This window comes from Colletes gigas, unplaced genomic scaffold (assembly GCF_013123115.1).
Source record: "Colletes gigas isolate AHSC1104 unplaced genomic scaffold, ASM1312311v1 Colletes_gigas_Sc00005, whole genome shotgun sequence".
Lineage (NCBI taxonomy): Eukaryota > Metazoa > Arthropoda > Insecta > Hymenoptera > Colletidae > Colletes > Colletes gigas.
Genome location: NW_025106634.1, coordinates 3796592 through 3823460, shown reverse-complemented (window position 1 = coordinate 3823460; position 26869 = coordinate 3796592). Strand labels below are relative to the sequence as shown.

General features: G+C 40.8%; 4 protein-coding genes across 6 annotated transcripts in view; 1 reads left to right on the top strand and 3 right to left on the bottom strand.

Annotated features, from left to right (window-relative positions):
- The window catches only part of LOC122395231, a 46521-nt gene extending 40371 nt beyond the window's left edge, over positions 1–6150 (top strand). The window contains exons 4-5 of one of the 3 annotated variants that reach the window (XM_043392656.1): positions 1594–1749; positions 3349–6150. In XM_043392656.1, coding sequence (XP_043248591.1) covers positions 1594–1749; positions 3349–3383 — 191 coding nt within the window. In that variant the 3' untranslated portion in view covers positions 3384–6150. The other 2 variants (XM_043392657.1, XM_043392655.1) reach the window with 2 other exon arrangements.
- A 421-nt stretch (positions 6151–6571) lies between these two features.
- LOC122395140 lies at positions 6572–7381 on the bottom strand. Its single transcript, XM_043392507.1, has one exon. The coding sequence runs from the start codon at positions 7369–7371 to the stop codon at positions 7192–7194; it is 180 nt and encodes a 59-aa protein (XP_043248442.1). The 5' UTR covers positions 7372–7381; the 3' UTR covers positions 6572–7191.
- Positions 7382–7572: 191 nt separating this feature from the next.
- On the bottom strand, positions 7573–8703 carry LOC122395139. Its single transcript, XM_043392506.1, has 3 exons — positions 8551–8703; positions 7913–8130; positions 7573–7796 (listed from the first exon to the last, which is right to left on the bottom strand). Exons 2-3 carry the CDS (start codon positions 8100–8102, stop codon positions 7600–7602), a joined length of 387 nt encoding a protein of 128 aa, XP_043248441.1. The 5' UTR covers positions 8103–8130; positions 8551–8703; the 3' UTR covers positions 7573–7599.
- Positions 8704–9018: 315 nt separating this feature from the next.
- LOC122395281 (tRNA:m(4)X modification enzyme TRM13 homolog) lies at positions 9019–10675 on the bottom strand. Its single transcript, XM_043392725.1, has 5 exons — positions 10426–10675; positions 10159–10352; positions 9631–10056; positions 9287–9542; positions 9019–9208 (listed from the first exon to the last, which is right to left on the bottom strand). Exons 1-5 carry the CDS (start codon positions 10614–10616, stop codon positions 9019–9021), a joined length of 1257 nt encoding a protein of 418 aa, XP_043248660.1. The 5' UTR covers positions 10617–10675.
- Between the last annotated feature and the right edge of the window lie 16194 nt (positions 10676–26869).

Here is a 26869-nt window from a genome sequence, read left to right as displayed (position 1 = left end):
ATATTTTAAAATGCTTCGATTATTCATTAATGGTACGTTCATTAAATGGTACAGCTAGATAAGTCTACCGATAACAAGCGCGAGACAATGGAGTAATATACGTACCCTTTGTGTAAAAGTTTACTCATTTATTGAAAAGCTTACTGCGGATCCCTACGAATATATAATACCTCGACAACAAGAAAAAACCTTCAGTCAAACGTTGCTTCGTTAGTTTCCATGTACCTTCGTTGACGAGGAATGACTTTTCCAATACCCCGTAAATAGAATGGCGGACGAAGCACTGTTAAATCTGCAAGAAACCTGATAACGAACGCGTATAATTTTTCTAGACTGCTAGGAGCGTTTTACCCACCAAGATTTTGCATAAAAATAATCGCGTTAAACAATTTTCTATGCGTAATTTATTATCGATTACAACGTGTCTGAAATTCGTTCAAAAAGTTTCTATAAAATGGCCCAGCGCCTAACACGGGAGCTCCGTTTCACGGAGCTTGTTAGGACACCATAAATTGAGTACCTTGGCAGGACTAATTGAATCAATTGGACATACCTAGCAGGAAGAATCGACTGGACACGTTTATTCTCCATTGATCGTAAGCAGCCCGACGTGTCTTTCGCTAATTAATACAGTTTAATCTACCGGGGCCTGGCACGATTGAATGGCCGCGTTCTTTAGATAGAACGAGGCTTAATGGACTCTGCTAATTAGCGAGAAACCCTCCCCGATGGAACGTCTTAATTAATTAAACGAGCCAAAAGAACGACACGTCGCGTTCCAGTTATCGGTGATTTCGGACAACGGTGCGTTCGTTTCGGCTTAATAAGCTTGATAAATCCAACGAGACGGCAGGGATTTCGTGACTCCTTTCGCCGCCATTGGGGCGCTCGGCTCGCGCGCGCGGACCACGGTGTTATTGTTCGTGTCGAATTACACGCCTGGAAGCCGTGAAGCGTGCCCGACAAAACGGAAAAAGAGAAGAAAGAGAACGGGTGGCGGTTAAAGCTCGTTGGAGCCGCGCCATCAAACGCAGGCTCGTCGCGTTCAACGCGCAGAAAAATGCTGATGGGCTAGGGAGGGAGGGGGGGGGGGTGGACTTTTTAATTTAATGGACGCCAGTTGATCGCCTCCCCCCACCTTTCCGATCGAGTTAAGCGCGACATACAGAATTCTGATCTACGGGCGACAGCTTGGGAATATTTTGGGATTTATGCGACGACAAAGTTTCTCTGCGGCTGTCGCGTTCGCGTTACCGTTGGAATTGTAAATGCAACGTTCTTTGGGCAAAGAATCCTATCGGTTTGCAAACACGCGTACGCTCGGTGACGGTGACGCGTGGTTCATCGATTCGAGGTGTCATTATGGTCATCTGCTCTTAGGCGCGGATGAAATTCGTTACGAGCGACACCACTCGGCACAGTTCGGAAACCATTCGCACGAAGAACGCTTGAATAGGGTTCGTCGGGGAATCACGACGATCTTGTCGTTTCGTAACACGAGATGCACCGTTGTCCGCCGTTAACTTGTACCGTGGGTGAACGTAAATGGTAGTTTATGGCGGTGAGATTAACTCTGCTTGGCGGGGAGCGCAGCTTGCCGATACGAAAAGGGCACGTGGAGCGGATGCGCGAATCAGCTGATGACGAGAGTGGACAATTTGAAGGTGAACAGCGATTCCGCCTGCGAGAAGACGCGCCGGCTCACAAAGAGGTGTAAACCGGAGACCAATACCAAGAAGACCACCAAAGGTATTCCTAATTGCTTCTTCTTCTACACCGAATTAACCAAGGCTGAATTTTCATTTATTATTTTAACAAAATTATTTACCACGATTATTTTAGGTGTAACGCATGCTACGTTGCATTTTTTAAATGCAGCTTCCTCCTAGAAGACGAGTTCAGTAAAAAGCAATGGATAAACAGTTATTTAGTTTTTATTTTGTTATTGGATATTTTTATTTTTATAAGAATTTTTCCCGTTTCTGCTAAACGGTATTGCTGAGAAAGGATGCCTAAAATGACCTTCAGTATCCAATTCCTTTTATCCCTAATATAGTATAGTCGTCAATAACGGCTACCTAAAACCTGTCCCAACTGCGGAGACGTCCATTTCTTGGACAAACGATCGGTATATTGCAACCTGTGGAAAAGCGAGAACTTGCGGATATTGGATCTTACGGAGGGCTCTATGGTGGAGAGTACGAAAAATGTCGTCATAAATACATATCCTCGAAATTATTAAATTACAATGGAACTGTACAATTCTTAAATTTCATGCTTTCGATATTTGACGATTAAAATTTTGTACATTACGTATAATATTGTATAAAACAAATATGATACTCATCAATCTAGTATTTCACTAGTGTGATCAATCGATCATTTTATAAAGTAATAAAGACTTTGATTATCGTCTGTTCCCCCGTGACTTTGGATTGTGTCAAGGTCATTTCATATCACGGTGTTTGAAAAATAAAAATCTTTCCCTCTATCGGATTCTGCATAAAAAATGGCAAAGAAAAATATTATTTACTATTACTTAAATTCGGTCATTTTATTTTGGACATTTAATTACGTTTGAATGGAGAACTTAAGCCCCTGCAACCTTCCCCCTCCTTTATATCCGCCATTGTTCCTCGTACAAAATTGTTCGTGATGTAAAATCAGTAGGCGTTGTCATAGAAGAAAATTAGGGACGAGTTCCAGTTTTACGGATAGCAGCCGAAGGTATGCAATTTGTCATTGGTAAAACGACGCAAAAACGGAAGTTCCTTGAAATTTTATTGAACGACGCCAACAACCCCATTGTCTGGGGCTCAGTGGTCTGTTGTACTCTAGTTGTACTCGAGATTGACACTAGTGTCACGGCACCTCGCCTCGTCGAGTACGCTTGACGATGGCATTGACGGAGTTAAAGATAGGTTATTGAAGCGTCTCCTTGGGGTCACGGACAAAAGAAGCAATAAATGTGCCGCGTAAACGTCTGAATAGACAGGGGAACTCTGGTCCAAGGAGGACGTGTTTCTGTATCTAATAAAAATCCATTACCTCGCGAAACAACCGCGTAAACAAACTAACGCATTAAATCAGGGTCAAAGGGGGCAAAATGTTCTTCGAAATAACTATCTTTGTTATATTTCTAAAATAGTAGCACGCCTTCGTTGCATCAAACTTGTAAAAAAGAAATCATAAATGTGGGTACAGGTTAGGTTCGAAGTTAGAGTACAGCCTACGTGCTAAATACCTATTGTCAGGAAAGAAAAGTAAAAATTATTGAGAATAAACGAAAAACACCGACCACGAGCTTGGAAAAATTTAATCTAACAAAATAATTTTCATCTGTTTCAGGTGAACGATCGAATAAGAAGTCGGGTAAGCAGTAAGTTGGTGAAGTCGTCGATCAGTCACTCGATGAGTGCGCAGCAAAGTTTCGACAACAGGCAACGAAAATACAATCTTGTCTTTTTGACGTGAAACTTTTTAATTTTCAAATAAATACTGTTTAGCGTGAGCGTAATCGAACGAAACAACAACCGACAGCAGGAAAGAAAAATTCTGCGTTCGAAAGTTTACTGACGGTGATCGTAATTCGAAGGAAAATCGTTTTCAAACGCTATCTAGAAAATAATCGAGAAAGCAACGCGCGATATAGTATTCGCGTAACAATTCCCGATACTGTATTCTCTCGAGCGTTGCTGTTGGCGCGTATCCGTTCGTCGGTAATGGTTATCGACAATACGTGTTAGATGTTTTCAGAATCACTTCCATTATGCGTGGCCAAATGTCATTAGTCGCGATGCGGGCGTGCTAAAGCGTATAGGTGAACCTGATAATGCTCTTCTTAGCGGTTCCGCCGACGCTGAAATTACTGTGTACCGATTTACGTGTGAATATTGAACCATAACCTCGAAACAGTAGCGCAGCGAGGTCGGTTACTTTTTTTCCTCTTTCGAAGCCAAGCATAAAGCGTTGTTACGTGTAAATAAATAATCGGCAAAACGTATGACTAACAAGGCAAACTTTGTCCCCCCCCCCAAATGTATCTAAAAAAAAAAAAAGAAAAGGTAATTTTGCGAATTCACGTGCGTTCCGACACACCGTGCTACTGTCTCGACGATCGATTTAAAAAAAAAAAGAAAACTTCTAGTTTCATGAATATTACGACTGCCGTTGAGATCCTGTATGAAAGATATTCTCGCTAGAATATACATCGTTGGAGATCCATTCGAGTTTTCAGCGTTAATACGATTTATCCACTGTAGGGCGCGTAGAAATCCCCCAATTAGAAAATAACGTGTAGCGTATCAGGAAAGAAAAAAGACGGTCGTACGATCTCTGTGTGTTTTAAGATGTTCATTAACTTTGTCTTCCTCTGGTTAAAAAGGAGAAAAAAAATAAAGATGGCGTCGATTGCGAGCGTTCGGTAGTTAGTTTTGAATCCATTGATTTTTCGTTTCACGCACACTCCTTATCGTAACGGTTGTTTTCAAGCTGACACTTCGGTTCCCTTTCATCGACATGCGGTGTTTACACTTAAAACCAGGTACAATGTTTGTGGATAAAGATATATTCTCTCGATTTTTCGCATAGGTAATAAAATACAGTGTTTGATGTTAACTACATATGTCCTTGTACGCATCCAACGGTTTCTAAACTTTTCGGACGTTTCATTGGTACTCGACCGCCGGTGTCGACGGTACGTTACAAAGTTTTAATCGACGATGCTGATGAGAGAAACGAAGAAACGCGACTTTTCTACGAACGAGATAGATGATAATAATTTTTGAACGTTAAAGAAGAACGAATCGGAAAATGTTTGTAAATCTGTAAACGGAAGACTCTGAAACGATTTTGTCGTGTCCCTAAGTTTGGGAACCGCTGCCTTATATAATAAGTACGATTTGATAATTACTACCATTCCTCCGATATTGTATTAACGATCCCTCTCAACAAGACGTATCCCTTTGCGTAAAAAAAAAAAAAGAAGAAGAAACGTCGCTATATACAGTTGTTATATGTGTCTCGTATTATCTCTGAATGGAAAAGTTAAAATAATAACGAAAGCCAAATGAGCATGAAAATCAAATGAACATAACGGAAAAGTGTCAAGCGTCTTCGTAGAGCCGGGACGCTGATATTAATTATTGGGACTCGTCCCTACGAGACGTTCCATTGAAACTATAGAAATCAAACCTTTCCCCAGATACAAGATTGTATTTGTTTTTAAGTCTAGATGTATACAAAAAAAAAACCAAAAAAAAAAGAAGTATTCCGTTTAAATAAAGTCAGCTGATCCGGGCTACGATACCGAGTGCACGCGATAAGTCCGTGTACGAACGTTCGACGAACGCGACATACATGGATTTGATGGTGGTGTTGGTCGGTATCGATGATCGTAGCTAGATTACGTATATACACCATATCATCATTACGCATAAAATGAAGGTAAAAACTAATCTATCGATAGGGTAAGGATAGCATTGTCTACGTTCTATGGTCTCTTCTAATTACTATCATTAAACGTCTACTAAGCATAATTATTAACACTGCTTCATCCTCTCTGTGTGGAACTCGATGGAAGTTCTCCGTGTTTTAACTGCATTGTAACATAGCAGAACGATAGAAGAAAATACGCTACTAATTAGAGGTTAACCGTCTTCTTAATGCGAGGAAAGTTTCATGGTAAATGGAGAAGCGTTTAATTGCTTTTTAAATTTGATCCATCGCTGTTCTCGCAACGTAATAAAAAAAAAATGCCTTCGCAACGGTGGTGACGGTCGTTCCGATCGTGTCATTTAAAAGTTTTTTAATCATCGACCATATTTGATAGTTTTTAAACTCGTTAGCAGAATCGAATCGTCGCGAAGAGAGATTTTGTTCGGTGTTTTTTTTCGTTGGACGAGTTTCTTGCTGCAGATCCATAATTCGCGATTGCGTTTGGTTGATTAAGAAAAGGCTCGCGGGAAAGATGCATTGGTAGAAAGTACGTCGAAGGTTTTTAGTTGCTTAGGCAATCGAATCAAATTACACATTTCCCAAATCAAATATCTCGTAGTTCGTGGAAAATCGTCAGTGATTTATTTACAAGCTGATGTTATAACTGAACGCAGAAATTGTATAATGTATCTACTTATTAAATAATTGTGTAACTGTTACACATGTAATAAAAATCAAATGTTGTCAATAAAAACTAAATATTATATATAAAATAGTGATCAGAAATCGCATTTTTAACTCGAACGTTGGGAAATCTTTGTTTAACGTACCATTCTTCCACAAAAAGAAGGCACAGCGTGTTTCCATCCCCATTCCTGTTGCAGTCTGCTGACTCACAGGTATTGGTCGAAAACAGTGACGAAGATCGGTGACAGCCAATCAGCGGACTGCAGCAAGAATGGAGATGGAAACACACGCTGTGCCTTCTTCTCGTGGAAGGACGATACGTATATTTAATTATTCTTATAGTAATTGTTGATATCACATAAATTTGTTTTAAAAACACACTCATTTTACGCAAAGACAAGTATTCTTTATTTGTCAAAAAATACATATAAAAATTACAAAGGTTTTGGACGGTAATAAAATTGCTATTACATGAGCAATGTGTAAAATATTTAAAAGTAGGGCGAATACAATTCCTTGTTTTCAACAATCACACTTTTTGATACGTTCACGATATTTTTATATGCAAGGTGTTTATCTGTTGGTAGTAAATATTTACAGAGCTGATTTTCGTTTTATTTTGGCTCGTACAATCACCCTCTAACCTCTAAAATATTCACTACCAACAGGTAAACAACTTGTCTTTTTTTTTTACAAAATGTATCAGCAAAAATTTGAAATTATTCCGTGTACGAATCATCAGCTTACTGGCACATTATAAAGTAAAAAGCGATTATTTAACGAACAATTATATTGACAAATTTTCGCGATACACATCGTACGTGAAATTTTTATCAAAATTATGATTATTTATATTAATGGACGGAATTATTAGCATTACTTACATGCTATGTATAAAAAGTGATATATAAAAGATATAGAGCATTTAATTGGGTCGCTTAAACAGCATTTATAGAAATGTAAAATGTTACGCTTCGATATGCTCGTGTAGACTACGATAAATTTTGATTTAAATTTCAATACAAGGCAAACGGATATTTGAAAACATGTGGTGATATCTACTTAGTTTTACGCCATAGAGACAGAAAGTTTTCGAGAATATGCTTTCCCCTCCCATTCCTGATCAGACGGCAGCGCCGTGTGACGTAATTTGCAAATTTGCGATCCATACTTTAGCATAACCATTATAATGCAAACGACGAAAAGTGCCAGACACGTGGATGCTGGCCAAAATATGTGTAGTCCCATGTTGGCGTAATTTTCTACTTAAACTATTTTCAAAAATTTCAATTTTATCCCGTGTACTTTATACGCTTATTTCGTAACTTTGACTATACAATGTATCAGTTTGATATATATGACAGAGAAATAGAAACGGTATTTCTACTTTGATATTAATACTCTTCAAACTTTCTTATCTTCATTTACATGCATGGTATCGGATCTAATATTATTTCGTTTTTTGTTACTGTATAATTAAATTTCACTCTCACGTTTTTGCATCTCCATGTACTCTTCTGTTTGCGGTGCAGTTGTATATGGTTCTGGGTTATGGTATTGCAAGACTGCACGGGTTTCTGGCTGAACTTTACGTCCTGGCTCCAATTCGCTTAAATCTAAAGGTGGTGTTTTGTGCGGCAACACTGTCCACAAGGGTTGAATCCACCTGTTTCCTAATGGGGAAAGGAATTATGTAAAATAACGAAATCATCTTGAGACTTGAGTTTGCTGTAAATAAAATATTTCAAATAGATGAAATATTTTAAAGTAAACTTGATAAAAGACTCACCGGTATGGGGACTCTGCCAGTAACTTCGATGCCGCGAACAGAAACAAAATCCTAGGTTCAAAATACACAGGACAGCAAATACCACAGAACAGATGCCAACAGTAACATAAAACGGAGTAAAGTCGCCGTACTCGTGCTTCACGAATAAGGGATTCTTCAGGTAATCCTCTCGCTCGTCTAAAATGGACATTTTTTATAAATTTTAGACTGAGATTCTTCTGAAAAAGACAAAGACGATTTTCCCCTCAGTACATGGAGCTTTTTGACGAGCTTATGAATTCGAAACATCGACTGAAAGAGAAACTTTTTTCTAATCTTCAGAAATAATACAACAAAGACAACAAACATACATTAGATTGTTCTATAATTCATAAAAATAATTTGTCGAGAGAGAAACACTCCACGCATTAACGAAGGCGTGGCGTGAGGTCAACATTACGAAATTACGGTTAATGTAAATTGCTTGAATTTTACGTATCACTGTTAAGATCGATTCTACCGTACATTCGATAACGATTTTAGTAAGAGATATAACTTTTCTGATATACTTTACAAGTTACGAAACAATCTCTCGAGAAGAATGAATGTAGAGAATCTCGAATGAATCGACGAAGTCAACATATTAATACGCTACGTACCGTTGAGTAGTTTGTATCCACCGACGCCTCCTTATTTTGATCGTTGATAGAATGTTTGGTGACTAAGATCGTATGCAATGCAATTCTGGTACCATTAATGCAACGATATATTTATTTACGTGTAAAGTACATGCATCGCTTGATGCACTGGAATCTGTTAGATCATGTTATACTAAATTATATTTGGGCGGGGCGTTGTTGTATATTGCAGAATGTGCTGTGGTAACACTGCTGTGCAATGAGTGTGTTCAGTTTAGGGACGTTTGCTTTAAAAACGACATTTCGTGGAAGGCTTCGTTTTCGAACAGAATCTGTACTTGGCACATTTAATTAATTAATACACCAAACCTAACACCTCTCGATTTTTATCTTTGGGAAAATGTGAAAAGAATAGTTTATTCGGTGTTAAGAAAATTGTAATTTATTAATGCTTATGTACAAAGGTCACAAATCTCAGAAGTTTATAAATCACTTTATTTGGTCTTTCGTAGATATAATACACATGTTTTCTAGGGATATTTCAGTAGTGGTGTAATAAATTAAATTGCTTCGGAATCCAATGGTTTCCAAGAACTTCAAACGACCCCAATTTAATAACGATTTCACTTTACGACCGATATTTTCTCTTTCGCTCGAGATTAAATGCTTTCCGCTTGTTCTTGAAAATATAATTCGATTTCATGTATTTTGTAAAATGAACTCTTCGCGAATACACACTAGACATTAGAAATATTACCTTGTGTCGCTAAGATCGTTTGGACCATCTGGATTTATGGCTGTTTTGTTTATGGTAGATCCACAAGTTGCCCAGCTGGCAATGCTGCATAAAATTGGAAATTCGTTCGATGTAAATCCACATTGTTCCAAATATTCTTTTCCAACGTACGACGCGTATTCGCATCTGTGGTGGCAACAGAATGCAATTATTAAGCCGGTGATGTTGCATTTAGGTTCATTTTGCATTGCTCGGGCTAAACAATTTATAGTTAAATCTGTGGAAGAAAATTTTGCGTAACACCCTTCATATACACACTGTACAGTCTTTTTGTATAGGGAAATACGTAGTAATAAGGAACATACCTGTAGCTGATCCACACAAGTGCTTGGCAATACCAACCTTATAATTGAACTTCTGAATTTCCCTAACATCGTTCAGTTTTAAATCGGCGATATCGGCTCGGATCCTTTTTATTTCGAGAGAAGATTGTTCGTTCTTTAATTTATTATCGCTTTTATGTCTGTGACTCGATCGGTCTACTAACAGAATACAACTGTCTTTCATATCTTTTATCATTTGCCCTAACCAATAAGTCAGCTTGCCCTTCCCTGCTCCAAATTCAATAAAACATGTATTGTCTTGTACAAGACCAGAGCGTTCCAAATGCGACAACAACGACGAATTTTGTAACAAATGTTTCTTAACAGCTTTCCCACAATATTCGTCGTTTACTTTGCTTTGAAGTACATTGTGTTCCAATACCATTTGTGGAAATTGTGGTAACTTTTCTAAAAGCAGAATTTAAAGGGTTCGTGCTTCACAATACGTATCAAGGAGATTGTAAACTTTGTATCTTTGATTGCAAATATAAAAACAAGCAAGTTACCAACCATAAGCATCTTTTACTTTGTTTATGACAGCATCTATTACAAGCTGATTGAGCTCATGTAGGGGCACATGTTGTGATGTTTCGCATGTCTTGTCCAAATTAATCCCTTTTACTATAAATGAAGGCTGGGAGTCCAGTAATTGCTTTGCATTGCACACCTTCAAGTGTTTGGATAACTTTGACTCATAGCAGGTACTAGAAACGGTCTATAAATTTTATACAAATGTACTAGTATATGCTACATAGATCTTGATAGAAATTTACTTACTGTTTCGAGTCAAGAGGGCATTTCACTCTTTTATCTTCAGGCCTCCCATTAGTGTCGCGATTAATGTCTAACGAAAGGCCTTGATGCTCACCACAATACTTGTTACCTTTTCTAACTGTCATACGACAGTACCGTTTTTTTCTTTCTACAAAGTGCATACAATGAACCTCTTCAGCCATCTTGTAACTCATGTAAATAAACTATAGAATCACGAGATTTTACAAATTACATCCCTTAATGATAAGGGTAGTTGGTTCAGTAGACGTAGCAGCAATGGTAGTTAAATATAGACTTTACTTAATTAAATTTAATAAAATGCACAGTTTATCTTATAGACTGGGCGTCTGACTCGCTTGTAGTGACATCTTTGAAATCCAGTGAAATCCAGTCGAGAATGTATTAGTTTATGAGGTTAAGGAACAACTTTTACAAAATTCTTCGAATTTCTAAATATTCCCCACCAAAATACGCGTTGTGTCCATTTTCAAATCTTAAAATCCTTCAATCTGTTCAGAAGTTATGATTCTTTAAAGATACGCATCAAATTTCAGGTCACACATGATATTTACGAAAAAGAATTTTTTTCTCGAAAGTGTGTAGGATTTCGGGGATATGTTTATTCACCAAAAATGATTGTAATTGACCCCCACAATCGAAAATATTTTTTTTAGAATGATTTGAAACTTTTCAATTTTGACGAAAAATTTGTCCAGCTACTCGAATTTTTTTCTCGAAAGTGCGTAGGATTTCGGGGATATGTTTATTCACCAAAAATGATTGTAATTGACCCCCACAATCGAAAATATTTTTTTTAAAATGATTTGAAACTTTTCAATTTTGTCGAAAAATTTGTCCACCTACTCGAATTTTTTTCTCGAAAATGCGTAGGATTTCATGGATACGTGTAATGATAAAAAATGATTTTAATTGACTCTAGCAACGGAAAATATTTTTTTGAAAACGATTTGAAACTTTTCAATTTTGTCAAAAAATTTGTCCACCTACTCGAATTTTTTTCTCGAAAGTGGGTAGGATTTCGGGGGTACGTGTAATGACAAAAAATGATTGTAATTGACCCTCGCGGCCGTAAATATTTTTTTTAGATTGATTTGAAAATTTTTAATTTCGTTGAAAGAGTCCATCTTGTTCGACTGCAATGGCCGTCGTTTCGTTGGCGCTGCGGTCTTATTCTTCTCTATACTGGTAACGTTGGATGAATATCTTCCGTGAAGTCGGTATTATATTAGCAACAGGTAATATTCATACACGAAAAACGTTTCCTTTTATGAATTATTTCGTGTAGGATTCGCTATACTGCGCTCGTGCAAGTCGCATACTCCATTCATTACGCAACTGCTTGATGGAATAATTGAAAACAAAGACATGAATTTATATTTCGTTCATACTCGAAGTATCATTAGCTGTAAACATTTATTTCACGTACTTCATATCATGGTTTAAATTACACGTAAAAAAAATATTCTTCTCTGTAAAGATAACCTATCGATGAACGAAATTTCCATCAAATCAATCGTACAATACTTCGCATATAATGTAGACGACGTATGAAGATTCATCGTAATAGAAGAAAAAAGAAATTGTAAAAGAGTTAGAAGTAAGGAGAGAAAAATAGAAAGGGAATGAAATAAGAAGAAAGGGGAGGTGGAAGCTAGCGTGAATATTTTTACCCAAGCCTGTTAACTACACTCTGTTATTTTATCTCACGTATACAGTTTTCCCACTACCACCACGTCGTTGCAGGAATATAAGTTTTAAGGCGTGTTTTGATAGCGTCAGGGTGTCAGTCGAGGCTTCCTACCTAATGGATCACTTCTTCGTTTATTCGTTCATACTTTTTGAAGTGTGGTGTATGACTCGATGATACCTCGATTTTCTTCGATACCACGAAACCCCCGATAATTACAGTTGTTCGGCGATGATTTGTAAACCCTCCTTGCGCACACGAAAACCCACACTTAATTTTTACTATTATTTTCATTCTCTTTCTATGTATTTTTAAAGTTGAATTTGTTAAATTGCCACGGGCAACGAATGTTGGGGGATCGTTTAGGTGTTCTGGTAGTAGCTTTTGCAGGGGCTCTCGACGACAGAACGATGACAATCACGGACTTACGGCTGGAAAGGTGTGAAAAGGAGAGGATAAAAGTGGTTCGTCGCGGACGCGTATTTACGTAAAACAATATTTTTGTTGGCTTTAAAAAGGCGGCGACAGAGGGCCGGAGGACTCTGTTCTCTCCTTTCCTCTTCGGTATGACTGAACCACGGTGGACACCCGAAGACACCGTCAGTCGTCGAGCTTCGTATTCCGCGTGTTTTTGACACCGGTATAAATCTCAGATTACCATTAACCTCAAAACTTAATTGCTGCCCTCTTTTATCGAGGGGAGAGGAAAAACAGACTATTCGGTCGTACGCAAACTAACCAAGCAATTGCCTAGGGACTTTTTCTTTAACCATGACCTTGAAACCATACGTCAAGGTCATCGTAGCAGGGGATAATTACCGAAAGCAACGAGTAAGACGTGCCTCGTTAATTCGAGACTTTCGTCAGGGATAAACAAACTGAATCGAACAATTTGTTTTTGTACGCTGCCTAAGCAGTCAACTATCTGGCACGCGAGCCTCCCGTACGTGGCACATAGCAATCGAAAGACAGTGACCGAAAGTAGACGCGAACGAGCGAGAAGGAAAAGAAGGAGGGGACTCGGGGGGAACCATAGTTCAAAGACGAGGCGACAAAATCAATTATTTTGTTAAACAACAAACCGTGTTGTGTTAGGTCTGCCAAAATAACCAAAACAATAACGCGGCTCGTGGTGTCCCGCCTCGGTTCATTCAGTCTCGTACCGTTTCCATTCAGACGTTCGACGATCGTGAGAATCATCGGCGATCGGTCGTACCTAACCCCTTTCTCCGAGCAACTGGCACACCCATTTGTATGTTTCTTATGGTTACACGCTTCTTGCACACCTGGAGTATGAGAACGTTCGGCTCTACGCAACATTCTTGATACACCCACTTCACCAAACAAGTAAACACGTTTAATTAACACATCGTTTCATGGGATTTCAGATACCAGTGGCGTCTGTGCCGTCACTGTTCGTACTCGCCACCAGAGGGCCACGGAGGTATATCTCTCCTCCTTGACCGACTATCCGGCGGTTAAAAAACACTTAGTCGACAGTCGTACCCCGAACTCTACGGTGCTGATTATTTCCAGAATAATATAGTGTCGAGGTAATTATAAAATCTATAAAACGTCAGATTGTTGCGGATCTGTTACGTGTACCTGTTTGATATCATTGTCGTTACTGACCCACGTTTTCGATCAGCATTCCCTGCATGGATATACGGCTCCCCAGCTGATCAGACTTCTGGAAAGCCGCCGTACGTAGCGTTCACGTAGCCCAGCGTACGTAGAGGGAGAGCCGCAAGAACCGAACGTTGTTATTACAGATGCCACTCGTTCGGGATCCCGGGGTATATTTCAGGCACAAAGAAGCCTCCTTCCAATCCGGAAGAGTGACGCCTAATTTTCGGGATCGCGCGTCCACGGCTTTCCGAAGAAACGCGCTAGGGAACTGCAACACCGACGGGGTAGCGGGGATTCCTCGTTGAAAACCCGACCGGCCTGGCCGGATTACCATCGATAAAATTGATCTGTCTCTCGACTGCAACTAGCGAGTAACAAATATGACGGCCGCGACTATAGAAAGTCTTAACGCAGCTGTCGTTGCCTGGACACCAACGACAGGTTCGTTGATACTTCGTCGAATCGGTGCCATCGGCAACGATAATAATTCTCCCTTTGCTCGCGGATGGTCCAAGGCAGCAATAATTGTCGGGGAAAGGCTAGGGATGTTTTCTTTCGCGGCGAACGAAATGGACGAATCGTGCAGCGTCTATAGAGACTTCTGGTGAGGAGGATGGGAAGCAGAGGAAGAAGAAGAAACGAAAAACGAAGAAGAAAAGGGGTGAGAGGGTGATATATAAGAAGGGAGGGAAGAAGAGGGAGGGAATTCGTGCTGAAATAACATTGGATGACTGTGGTATTGTCAACCCCCGTGCTCGCGCCTCCGCGTTTCTCTCCCCCTTCTCTCTACCCTCCCTCTCCGGTTCCAGTCGCTTTCTCCGTCCCTCGAAATCGTGTCTTTCTTCCCTTAGACCAACCTATCCTAGCCCTGGCTTAGTTTAGGTGCACTAGAACGTAGGTGCACCCGGACAGAATAGACGGGGCCGTCAGGAGGGATGAAACAACACCCCGTTCCCACCGTTTCATCCCTCCATCGCCGTCTCTTTTCGCCTTTACAGGCTCCGGGTTCCCTGTTGCACGGCCTCTCTTCGGCGTTGGTCCCTTTCGCTGTCTCCTGATCCGTTCCCTAAATGCGGCCAATAAAAACAACACCCCGCGCCGCCACGAGAGCCGGCGGAAAGATCGAGGATACCGGTGAATTATAAAAATAACAGTGCGAAACGATCGAACAATTGGCCGATTCAGTTGGCCGTTTCGTTTCTGCGGCTCGTGAAAAATCCCCCCCATTCACGCACAGCCCGCGACAACCCCGCCTTCTCCACTCTTGTCCGGCCATGTTTGTCTTTTTATTGTGGACAGCCGGGCGAAAATTACCGGGAACGTTGAATAAATAACGAGAGGACCCGTTTAAAAGGCCGTTCTTGAAAGGTGCTTCGGATTTTCTACGAGCCAAAACCTTCTCTCGCGTCCCTATGTCGTCACCCACGATTTCAGAGAATCAGAGTTTTTATTATATTTTCCCTATGAGGTGTCACACTCCTCATGCATGCATTGTCTGCTCATCTCTAAGGCTTCCTAGTCTGTCGAGGAGTGTATATATAGGAACGGTGGGGTCAGTCAAGCGCTTGCGAGAGAGTCAAGAGCGTAGCCCTCTGGTGGCCACACATCAAACGGAGATTCGTTACTTACAAAAGGCAGAGACTCAAAGAAGCTATCGATCATCTTCGAATCGTTGCAATTTCGCGAAAAAAAATCGTACAAATTCGCTTTATTAGTCCTGTCTAGTTTAAAAATACTTCGAGGAAATCACGTGCATTCTTAAAATTTTCTCCCGCTTTTCGCCTCGTCCCTGCCCCCCCTGAATTCCTCCTCCTCCTCGAGCAGCACGCGAGTACACGAACGCCTACTCGCCTCGGCGAAGTCAAAGAGAGATAAAATCTATAAATATGTGGGAGGCGCACGCGACCCATTCCAGTGTTTGTTCAACCAGGAATAACCTCCGTTTCTTCATCGTACGCCGAACCCCGAGAAGAGGCTGGTTTTGTGGCTTGACGCAAGCCTAATCCAGGGTGATGCTTCGTTAACCACCTCTGGCAAACGACTGACGAAGGTTTTCGTTCGTCCCGTCCTCGATCCGGCGATTTTTAAACGAAATTCTGCCGCCTCGTGACGATTCATCGATCGCGAACAACCGTTGAGCAGATAATTCTCATGTAAAACGTGTGAACTTTTAATCGATCTCGTTCAAATGCTCGCAAAAGAGATTTGTTTTACGAATATTTAGCGAACGTGAAAACGTGTTGATTTCAATATACTTTGATTTTTTCGCCCTCGTATTTTTACAAGCAATGTAAACAGAATTGCAAGACGTTAGGAAGATTTTGACTCGCGAACCACTCGATCTTATGCTTAACTAGCATCTTCGCCGTCGTGGAATTCGAACGATTTGTCCGTCGCGACTTTGGGGAAGTAATCGTTGCCTTCGTTCCAACCGCTAGCAAAAGGTTAATTAGCCGGGCCGCCAAACCGCCGGCAGATGGGAATTAGTTAGCGGTAAACACACCTCATTAATCTTCCTCGAACGTCGTCGTTCTCTTCATCATCGCGGCACGGCGAACCACGACGATCTAAAATACCCGCGACACGTGTCTCCATTAAAGCAGCGCTTGCTAGGAACCCCGAATACGTCACTTTCTGGCCAAAACGACGGCATACCGGGAATCTCGATCGTCGTGAATATATTTTTCGAAACAGACTCTCGCATTACGACCGGATTTCCGTATCGTTTCGTCGAAGATTCCCCCCTTTTTTTTATTTCTACCTCGTACGATTATCGAAACGGAAGTTTTCGGGAATACAGAATGCCTCGAAGCTTCAACGACCACATTTTCTCGCGTTCTATGGATCTAAACTATAAAAAAGAATGTTAAAAACAGGTTCCAGTTCTCGGAACTTATAACTGTTACTAAGGCCGCTATATTGAATCGAAGATCTAAAAACCTGTTCCACAACGTCGCCATCTACGTTGCGACACTTCGACAATTACCATTATTACGTACTGTTGGGGCAAAATAAAAGACCGTGCCTCACGGTATTCGCTACCAGTTAGTTACGAACGTACGAATAATTATATTGTAAAGAGGTTATAAAGAATATATTGTACAATTTCATAAGAAAGATTTCGTAAGAAAACCGACGAGAATAAAAGCGCGAACCGGTCTTGTTCGATCGCACGCGAGACGAGGACGCATGCGCGCGCCTCCAGTGGCGGGAACCGTGCACTAACACATGCGCGCGCACGAGCACCGCAAGTATGTACTTACGTACTTACAATTTGTACAACGAACGCAGCCCCAAGCCGTGAGAGACTCGGTCGATATGTGGTCACAATGAAGGGTGTGGCATTCGAGGACCAAAAGCTCTCTCCTGTCTGCCTTTATCCTACCATTGGCTGTTGCCAGGTGTCGAGAATGGCGGACCTTTCTCGTCGTCGGCCCTCCTATGCTTTTAATGGCACTTCTCGGGCTCCTTGCGAGCCGCGCGAAAGATTTTGCGTTAATTGCCAACACGACCGGGAGTGGGTCGAATGGCCGCTTTCTGATTTGCCCACCGACACCTGGGAACCGTCGATCCAGCGCCCGTGGGTGTGAGTGTGCCTGTCCGTTGGCCTAACCTGCTCGATTATTCTACTTTCGCGGTTGATATCAGCGACCCGGACACGGTCAAGTTTTATCGATCCTGGAAGGCTCTGGTGCTTCGTTTTACTTTTATCTATTGTTCTAGGAATATTTCGAGTCTTCCATTACTATGTTCCATTACTACCATGACTAGAAATTTATTTTTACTGTATTTTAGCGTCTATTAAAGTTTTAACGATTTCAACGCGTTTCGATATGGCTGCCATGACAGTTGCAAGTGCTACTTATTAGAAAACCTTATAAATTGGGTATCTATGCCACACTGGCGTCGGATGTTTTCCCAATTTGCCGGTTGGATTAAATGGCGGTAAATAGAAAATTCGTGTATCGGGAGGAGATAATGCACGACCGTGGCAGCCACCGCGGTCAGGTTGAGGCCAATCCACTTTAGCCTCAGCGTGGCTTCTATACGGCGCGAGAATGCGGAGCTACCCTAGGCAACCTACGAATAATATTTTGATATCCCCCCCTCCTCTCGCCCAGGACTTTTCTCCTCGTCCGATCCGCCACATATCAGCGGCAGGAAATTATTTTTCACACTCCCCCGTATCCTTCGCCACTCTTCCTCGAAATACCGATGTTGTTCTTCCCAAAGATGGGGAAGGAAACCCTGCCGTCGCATCTAAACGGGGATTCGAACGCTGTAGCGTTCGATGGAACGCGGTTAAACGACGTTATGGATGTTATTTAATTAACGATATCGTAATGGAGGCGTCTGTGGGACGAGTATCGATAAAAATAGGCGAGATCGATGGTCTTAAATTAGCGTTAAATGCCCGAAGTAGCCAGAACCAAACGGATGAAACTGGGTAAACACCTGATATCGTCGAGATCCCGGGCACATGGTAATACTGAAATACGTTGACGAGTCCCTAATAGTCCAGTAATAGATGACCTGCGAGAGTCAGAATGTTAGTCCTGCTAGAAAGCCACTCGTCCAAAGTGTAGATACAGCGTACGTATCCTCGAGATAAACGCGTGTACTGCGTTGCTCAAAAGCGCTGGGCCAGAAGGGTAGAAAAATTCATGTCAAATCATGTTAAACCAAGTTGATGGGAACAAAGAATTGATAGGTCAGGTTGTTTACTATTCTTTTCTTCCATTTTGTCTATGGGTTCTGTGTTCCAAAGACTTGGTTTAACCACTTCTTACTAAGACCATCCAAGACAACTGGGATTGGAAATGACAACTATCGATTAAAAATGAATTATATGAAGAGAACTTTGAAAATAATCTCTCAAAATAGGATCAAGATGTTGTAACTATTCTTTTCATCCATTTCGTCTATGGGTTCTGTGTTCCAAAGACTTGGTTTGACCACTTCTTACTAAGACCATCCAAGGCAACTGGGATTGGAAATGACAATTATCGATTAATAATAGTTTTTATGAAGAGAACTTTGAAAATAATCTCTCAAAATAGGATCGAGTTGTTGTTACTATTCTTTTCCTCCACTTCGACTATGGGTTCTGTGCTCCAAAGACTTGGTTTGACACTGTTTGACTTCTTACTAAGAACATCCAAGACAACTAGGATTGGGAAATCACAGCTATCGATTAAAAATAAATTTCATGAAGAGAACTTTGAAAATAATCTCTCAAAATAGGATCGAGTTACAACCCACCACAGAAGACTTACACAAGAAAATGAAAGTGCATTTAAGGAACCCAGTATGAGATCGTCAGAGACAGAGGACTATCCTCAATTTGAAGAAGTTCGAGGAAGTTTGTAGAAAAATTGAGGACCTGCATAAGTCTACCAAACGTGAATAAAAGTTGAGGAGGTTTTTTAAGGCCACCGTGGCTGCGTAACACGGTACGCAGGTAGCATACAAACGCATACGCCGCAGCATGGATTTAGGCGGTCCGGCCTAAATGTTATTTCATGCGACAGAGATTGCTTCTTCAGGTAACACGCTTCCCGCCGACGACCCAAACGTCGGACCCGCCGCGAGAGGAGTTCGTCAAATATGTATGCGGATAAACACGAGGAAGGTTGACAGAAATAATATCCGCAGGTGAAGGCGATCGCACCTGTCTGGACACGAAAGGAATTTTCTGGTCCAGTCCGCTGAAAAAAAGCAATCTGACGTATCGAGAACTCTGAATCAACCACGTACAGATTGTCTGGCTACGACAACCAACGAATTCGCTTATCATTTATTTTGATAGACAAATCACGTTCACGGAACGAACAAATTGAATCTTATTTGGCAGATTAATCGAAGTACATTTTCTCATCCAAGATCCCGATGTTTAAGGAAACGAATTTCATTTGAAACACCGAAGAATAGATTTACACGCGCAATTATACGAATTATCCGCGGTGATCCATCAGCGTCGAAATCCAACGACCTGTTTACACAACAACGTCACCAGGACTGCGTCAAATCACAAAGGGAATCGAACTCGTGTCGCGTTCCAGCAAATCCGACAGAGGAATTTCTTCCCTCCGACAAGTGCCAGTTTTACGTCAATGCCCGTCTGGGAAACCTTTCTGCGACGTTTCCTTCGACGTGGAAACCCTTCGAATTGCACCGGAAAAAGGATCAGTCGAAATTAGAAGACGTCCAACAATTTTCTTGTCTCGATACTCCGGAATAGATCCACGAAGTTTTCTACGAAGTTAATAGTAACTTTTATCGTGGAATTTATCTTTCTTAATATTTCACCTCGGGTTAAGAGTCCTATTATAGGTTTAATTTGTTTAAAATTGCGTTTTTCTGAAGATTAAATTTGTTTCGTTTAAAAATAATTTTTACCATTTTCTAAGACTCCTGAACGTTTCTTGATTCCAATCGATCGATCGATTCGCTTTAAAATCGACAAGAAAGAGGATCGAAGGTGCACAGTCGACTACAGGTGCCTCGATATTGGATCGAGCGTACATTCTTCGTGGAAGGGAGGATGAAATCGTGGATCGACGTCTCGTCGCGCGGATTCGAGCATAATGGCGAGGATCCAGCGAGGATTTCGATCCTATTCAGCGGAATAAGATCGCGGTAGATCTCGACCGGACCACCGGAATGGCGGTGCGATGCTCGTCCAGCATTTTCTACGCATTGTTACGGTCCTAAAGGGCTTATAAAGGGCTTATTCGATCGAGTCTGCACCACGGTGGTCCTTTACCTTCTCGTTTCGCCAATTTTCCGCCCCTTTTCCGATCGTTTCTTACGATTTTATACGCATCTAGGGACCCTGCACAAAAGCAGAATATGTTCGATGCAATTTGGACGTTCAGAATTCGTTTTAATTTTTTTATCGAAAAGTGTGTTCGTGTCCTTTGAAATGAAACACCTTCTCGAAGGTTCGACACCCTTTCAGGAATTCTGCCCAATTACAAAGGTGTCGATCGTCTTTGGTAAAGGCAGTACTTGGTAACTCAATTATTGAAATCTAGAATTCTAGGAGGTTGCAACTTTTCGAAATGAAATTAGGAGACGTTATCCCAACCATTTTAATTTTCTTATCGAAAAGTGTGCTTGAGTCCTTTGAAACACCTTCTCGAAGCTTCGAGACCATTTCAGGAATTCTGCCTAATTACAAAGGTGTCGGTCGTCTTTGGTAAAGGCAGTACTTGGTAACTCAATTAGTGAAATCTAGGATTCTAGGAGGTTGCAACATTTCGAAATGAAATTAAGGGACGTTATCCCAACCATTTTAATTTTCTCATCGAAAAGTGTGCTTGAGTCCTTTGAAACACCTTCTTGAAGCTTCGAGACCATTTCAGGAATTCTGCCTAATTACAAAGGTGTCGGTCGTCTTTGGTAAAGGCAGTACTTGGTAACTCAATTAGTGAAATCTAGGATTCTAGGAGGTTGCAACTTTTCCAAATGAAATTAAGAGACGTTATCCCAACCATTTTAATTTTCTTATCGAAAAGTGTGCTTGAGTCCTTTGAAACACCTTCTCAAAGCTTCGAGACCATTTCAGGAATTCTGCCTAATTACAAAGGTGTCGGTCGTCTTTGGTAAAGGCAGTACTTGGTAACTCAATTAGTGAAATCTAGGATTCTAGGAGGTTGCAACTTTTCCAAATGAAATTAAGAGACGTTATCCCAACCATTTTAATTTTCTTATCGAAAAGTGTGCTTGAGTCCTTTGAAACACCTTCTTGAAGCTTCGAGACCATTTCAGGAATGCTGCCTAATTACAAAGGTGTCGATCGTCTTTGGTAAAGGCAGTACTTGATAACTCAATTAGTGAAATGATTCTAGGAGGTTGCAACTTTTCGAAATGAAATTAAGGGACGTTATCCCAACCATTTTAATTTTCTCATCGAAAAGTGTGCTTGAGTCCTTTGAAACACCTTCTCGAAGCTTCGAGACCATTTCAGGAATTCTGCCTAATTACAAAGGTGTCGGTCGTCTTTGGTAAAGGCAGTACTTGGTAACTCAATTAGTGAAATCTAGGATTCTAGGAGGTTGCAACATTTCGAAATGAAATTAAGGGACGTTATCCCAACCATTTTAATTTTCTCATCGAAAAGTGTGCTTGAGTCCTTTGAAACACCTTCTTGAAGCTTCGAGACCATTTCAGGAATTCTGCCTAATTACAAAGGTGTCGGTCGTCTTTGGTAAAGGCAGTACTTGGTAACTCAATTAGTGAAATCTAGGATTCTAGGAGGTTGCAACTTTTCCAAATGAAATTAAGAGACGTTATCCCAACCATTTTAATTTTCTTATCGAAAAGTGTGCTTGAGTCCTTTTGAAACACCTTCTCAAAGCTTCGAGACTATTTCAGGAATGCTGCCTAATTACAAAGGTGTCGATCGTCTTTGGTAAAGTCAGTAATTGGTAAATCAATGATTGAAATCTAGGATTCTAGGAGGTTGCAACTTTTCGAAATGAAATTAAGAGACGTTATCCCAACCATTTTAATTTTCTTATCGAAAAGTGTGCTTGAGTCCTTTGAAACACCTTCTTGAAGCTTCGAGACCATTTCAGGAATGCTGCCTAATTACAGAGGTGTCGGTCGTCTTTGGTAAAGTCAGTAATTGATGAGTCAATTATTGAAATCTAGGATTCTAGGAAGTTGCTACTTTTCGAAATGCAATTAAGGGACGTTATCCCAACCATTTTAATTTTCTCATCGAAAAGTGTGCTTGAGTCCTTTGAAACACCTTCTCAAAGCTTCGAGACCATTTCAGAAATGCTGCCTAATTACAAAGGTGTCGGTCGTCTTTGGTAAAGGCAGTACTTGGTAACTCAATTAGTGAAATGATTCTAGGAGGTTGCAACTTTTCGAAATGAAATAAACGAACGTTTGGTCGAAAGAGAGAAAGAGAGCACCGATTAATCAACTCGTACGTTTGGTGGATTACGCGATGCAGTTAAGGATGAACCTAATCCGGCGAACATCGAACCGGAATCCCCCGGCTGTAAAATATCCCGTCCATTACCGCAACTTTGCGGCGGTGGTAACCGCTCATATACATATCAGTTGGGAGACCACGTCAGGCCGGAACATACCGAAGTCGTAAAGCTACCGTGCACGCGGACGGAAAAGAATTCGGCGCCTAATTCGAGATGTTTATCCAAGCGGTGTTGCGGCCCTCTTAATTCATACGCGCTGTTGTTGCAGCTTAGCCCAGCACGAAATTTATTAAAATCGTTCACGGCGCCCCTGGACCGACAGGGAAATCGAGTTCCTCCTGGCGGCGTCGCCGATGGGACGCGACTCTCTAAACGGCGCTAAACATAAAGAAAATTCCATTATCGAATCGCTATTCTCAGAAACCAATCGAGTTATTCACTTTATCGACCGCTAATCGATCAATCGACTTTGGAGCGGCCAACGGTTATCGACTGCTAGCCGATTAATCGACTTTCCAACGGTTATCGACCGCTAGCCGATTAATCGACTTTTGGGCGGCCATCGATTATCGACCGCTAGTCGATTAATCGATTTTCGAGCAGCAATGATTATCGATCGATTTTCGTTTCGATAAAACGATTATACGAACTTTCTTCGCTGTTTTTGAGCAGTTTGTCGGTAGCATCGAGTGTTTTGTCTGTTTTGTGGGAACGTCGAATCATTGACAGGAATATTTCTGAATATAAAGGCGGTGGAGCGACACAGTAACACGTTGGAAGTTTTCGAGGTGTCCAGGAGCGGCGGGTATGCGAAGCCACGGCTGTCTAGCGACGAAGAAAACGATTTAATGGCCGACGACTGGTCTTCGGAGGGTGACGTGACGTCCGAATGCAAGCTGCATCTTGTCAGCGCGAAAGGGAAGCCACGGCGAAGCACTCAGCTAGACGAACAAATGAACCGCTCTTCTCGTCCGCGATATAACGCACACGCGTCGCGTGAATTTCAACGGTCCGTGAATGAAATATGTTTCGTTATTTCAATGCTCGGAACGTCGAGCGTTTCAGGTGCTCCGACGAACCCACGGCGTCCATCGGCGATCGTGTCGCGGCTGGCCAGGATTATTTATACCGATATCGTTCGATCACAGAAGCTATTAAACGTTAAAGCAATAAATAAGAGTCTTTTCGGTGGACTTTTCTTGGATCACGATTTTCACGATTACGCTTAGAAATTCGTACGTTACGATAGGTCTGATTCATTTCGAACATATTTCTCTTGACTTTGAGACAAATTAAATGGAAAAATATGAATTGCAGTTTCGATGGATCGAAATGCATCGCGTACCTTTTCACCCTGTTTCGTATACATTGCGCGATTTCTGGGAGTGCAAACGCGATTTTCGATATTTTTCCGTTCCTGAGAAGATGGATGACTTGGACGGGTCTCGCGGAAAGCGGATCAACGCGATATATTTACGGGAAAGAGGAAAATACGCGAACGGGTGGGTTAGAGGACGGCGGAGGCAGCAGCGTAAATAGAGCCCTGTGAAATTGTCCGCTGTTCGAGGAATCGAGAGTGCATCCGATGTGCAAATCGGTTTAACGAGAGGTCCCCCTCCCCCACCCGGCGGGGCCGCTGTTCCGCCCCCCATAAAATAACAACAGGCATCGTTTCCATGCGTCGCATTTTCAGCTCGACGCCATTATCTCCGCCGGCTGTCGCTCTCTCGAATCCCGCTCGAAATTCTTATCCCGGGACAAAAGCTTCCGTTATTGACAAAAAAAAAAAAAAACGAACCTTCGAAGAAAAATTGCAATCCGAATCTCAACACTTTTTGTAAACATTTGTTGTGTTCCTCTTCTTAGTTCTCTGGAAATTATACAGGGTGTTCGGTCAACCCTGGGAAAACTTTTAATGGGAGATTTTAGAGGCCAAAATAAAAAGTTATTAGCAATTAAATTAAAAAATTTCAAATGGTTTTGGAAAAATTATTTTCGGTTGCGAGGTTTATTTACTATCATTTTTGGTGAATAGACATACCCACGAATTCCTATGCAGTTTCGAGAAAAAAATTCCTGAATGCAGCAATTTTTCGACGAAATTAAAAAATTTCAAATCATTGTAAAAAAATTATTTCTAACTAGCGAGGTCAGTTACAATCATTTTTTGTGAATAAACATACCCACGAATTCCTATGCAGTTTCGATAAAAAAATTCCTGAATGTAGAAATTTTTCGACGAAATTAAAAATTTTCAAATCATTCTAAAAAAATTATTTTTAGCTAGGGAGGTCAGTTACAATCATTTTTGGTGAATAGACATACTCCCGAAATCCTACCCATTTTCTAGAAAAAAATTCGAGAAGGTATGAAATTTTGCAGCGGATAAAAAAATTTCAAATTGCTTTGGAAAAATTATTTTCAGTTTCGGGGGTCTATTACAATCATCTTTAGTCATTACACACACCCCGGAAATCCTACGCACTTTCGAGAAAAAAATTCCTTACCGAAAATCTAATTAGGTGCCTAACATCCTGTATAAAATTAGACTATTTCGTGTCAATTCCATCGCTGGAGCTAAGAATTATTTTGTCCTCGATTCGCAAAATAATTTGCTTTTTAAACGAAAGTATAAATCAAGATTAATAACAAAATATACGTTAGTTTTCGACTAAATATATTTAAAACAAAAATAGTGGAGTTTTTGCTAATTTTAATCTTCCTTTGAACTCCCCAGAAGCTAATTTAAGGGCTCGACGAAGAATTTCCGTCGCCACGTCGACTATTGGGGGTTTCGAAATTTCTATTTTATTTCCGGCGCTCCCTTTTCGTTTCTTTCGACGAAGACGCGTACCTGGGCGCTAAGTAGGCACATAGGTGCTCGGACACATATGTAGCCGCTTGTACACGAGACAACCGCAACCCCTCCGCGCTGCACAAAAGATTTAGAGAAGTTGCGGCTGAACAAACACCGCCGGCATAAGCGCGCGTTCCTCCCTTGCGGCTTTTCCTGGCTGGCTGTACGAGCGCCAGCGAAATGCCTGCCGGTTCTCTGCTCGCTACGTTCCCTGATAAGGCTTTCCTTAACAGCAAGCTGCAACCCTTGCCGTACATTAATTCATACGCGATATAATATTCTAATTCCTACTTCCAGAATTTCCGTCTAGATATCGCGTTTAAATACCTTGGGTACCCTGGGAACACGTTAATAAACTTTAACACTCTGACTGCCACATATGGATGACAGGATTTACCGCTATGATACTAGAAAAATTATTTCTCAAGTTAAGACGTCCGAGGGAAGTAAATTTGCATGGAATTCTGGGACAAATTTTAGGTTATGTAGCTTACAATGGTGTGAAATCAAAATTTTAATCTTGCAGAGTATTATACAGTTTTCATCTGGCAGTGAATTAACGATTCCAACGCGTTTCAATTATGGCGGCCATGACAGTTCTATTCTTTGGAAAACATAGATTGGCAATCTAACATTGATATTGACTGTGATATTGACCAATTTTCTGATATAATTAATTGTTAAGTATGTAATCAGACACTCGAATAAATTAGAATTTATTAAAGTTTGTACAATTCCAACGCGTTTCAATTATGGCGGCCATGACAGTTATATAAGTTCTACTCTTTGGAAAATATAGATTGGCAATTTAACATTGATATTGCCTGTGATATTGACCAATTTTCTGATATAATTAATTGTTAAGTATGTAATCAGACACTTGAATAAATTGGAATCTATTAAAGTTTCAACGCGTTTCAATATGGCGGCCATAACAGTTATAAGTTCTACCGATTGGAAAACCTTACAAATTGTCTATTTCTATCTATTGTCTATCTGATATTGATATTAGAGACGGTTTCCAACTTTCTGCTATAATATATTTCAATATGGCGGCCATGACAGTTATAAGTTCTACCGATTGGAAAACCTTATAAATTGTCTATCCCTATCTATTGTCTCTATTGTCTATCTGATATTGATATTAGAGAGGGTTTCCAATTTTCTGCTATAATTGTCAACTGTAAAATTTGACACCCAAAACTAGAATCTATTAAAATTCAAAAATCAACGTTCGAAATAGTAGCGGGCAAAAGCGAATCTGATAAAATTTTCCCGACTCTTGGGGCGTCGAAAAATGAT

Excerpts from the sequence above, each read along its gene's own strand:
- LOC122395140 (XM_043392507.1), bottom strand. The coding sequence starts at position 7,371 with ATGGGACTACACATATTTTGGCCAGCATCCACGTGTCTGGCACTTTTC.
- LOC122395139 (XM_043392506.1), bottom strand. The coding sequence starts at position 8,102 with ATGTCCATTTTAGACGAGCGAGAGGATTACCTGAAGAATCCCTTATTC. Across the intron at positions 7,797-7,912 it reads CTGGCAGAGTCCCCATACCG|GAAACAGGTGGATTCAACCC; the intron begins GTGAGTCTTTTA and ends TTTCCCCATTAG.
- LOC122395281 (XM_043392725.1), bottom strand. The coding sequence starts at position 10,616 with ATGAGTTACAAGATGGCTGAAGAGGTTCATTGTATGCACTTTGTAGAA. Across the intron at positions 9,543-9,630 it reads CTTGTGTGGATCAGCTACAG|ATTTAACTATAAATTGTTTA; the intron begins GTATGTTCCTTA and ends TTTCTTCCACAG. Across the intron at positions 9,209-9,286 it reads AACGATCTTAGCGACACAAG|AACAAGCGGAAAGCATTTAA; the intron begins GTAATATTTCTA and ends TATATTTTCAAG.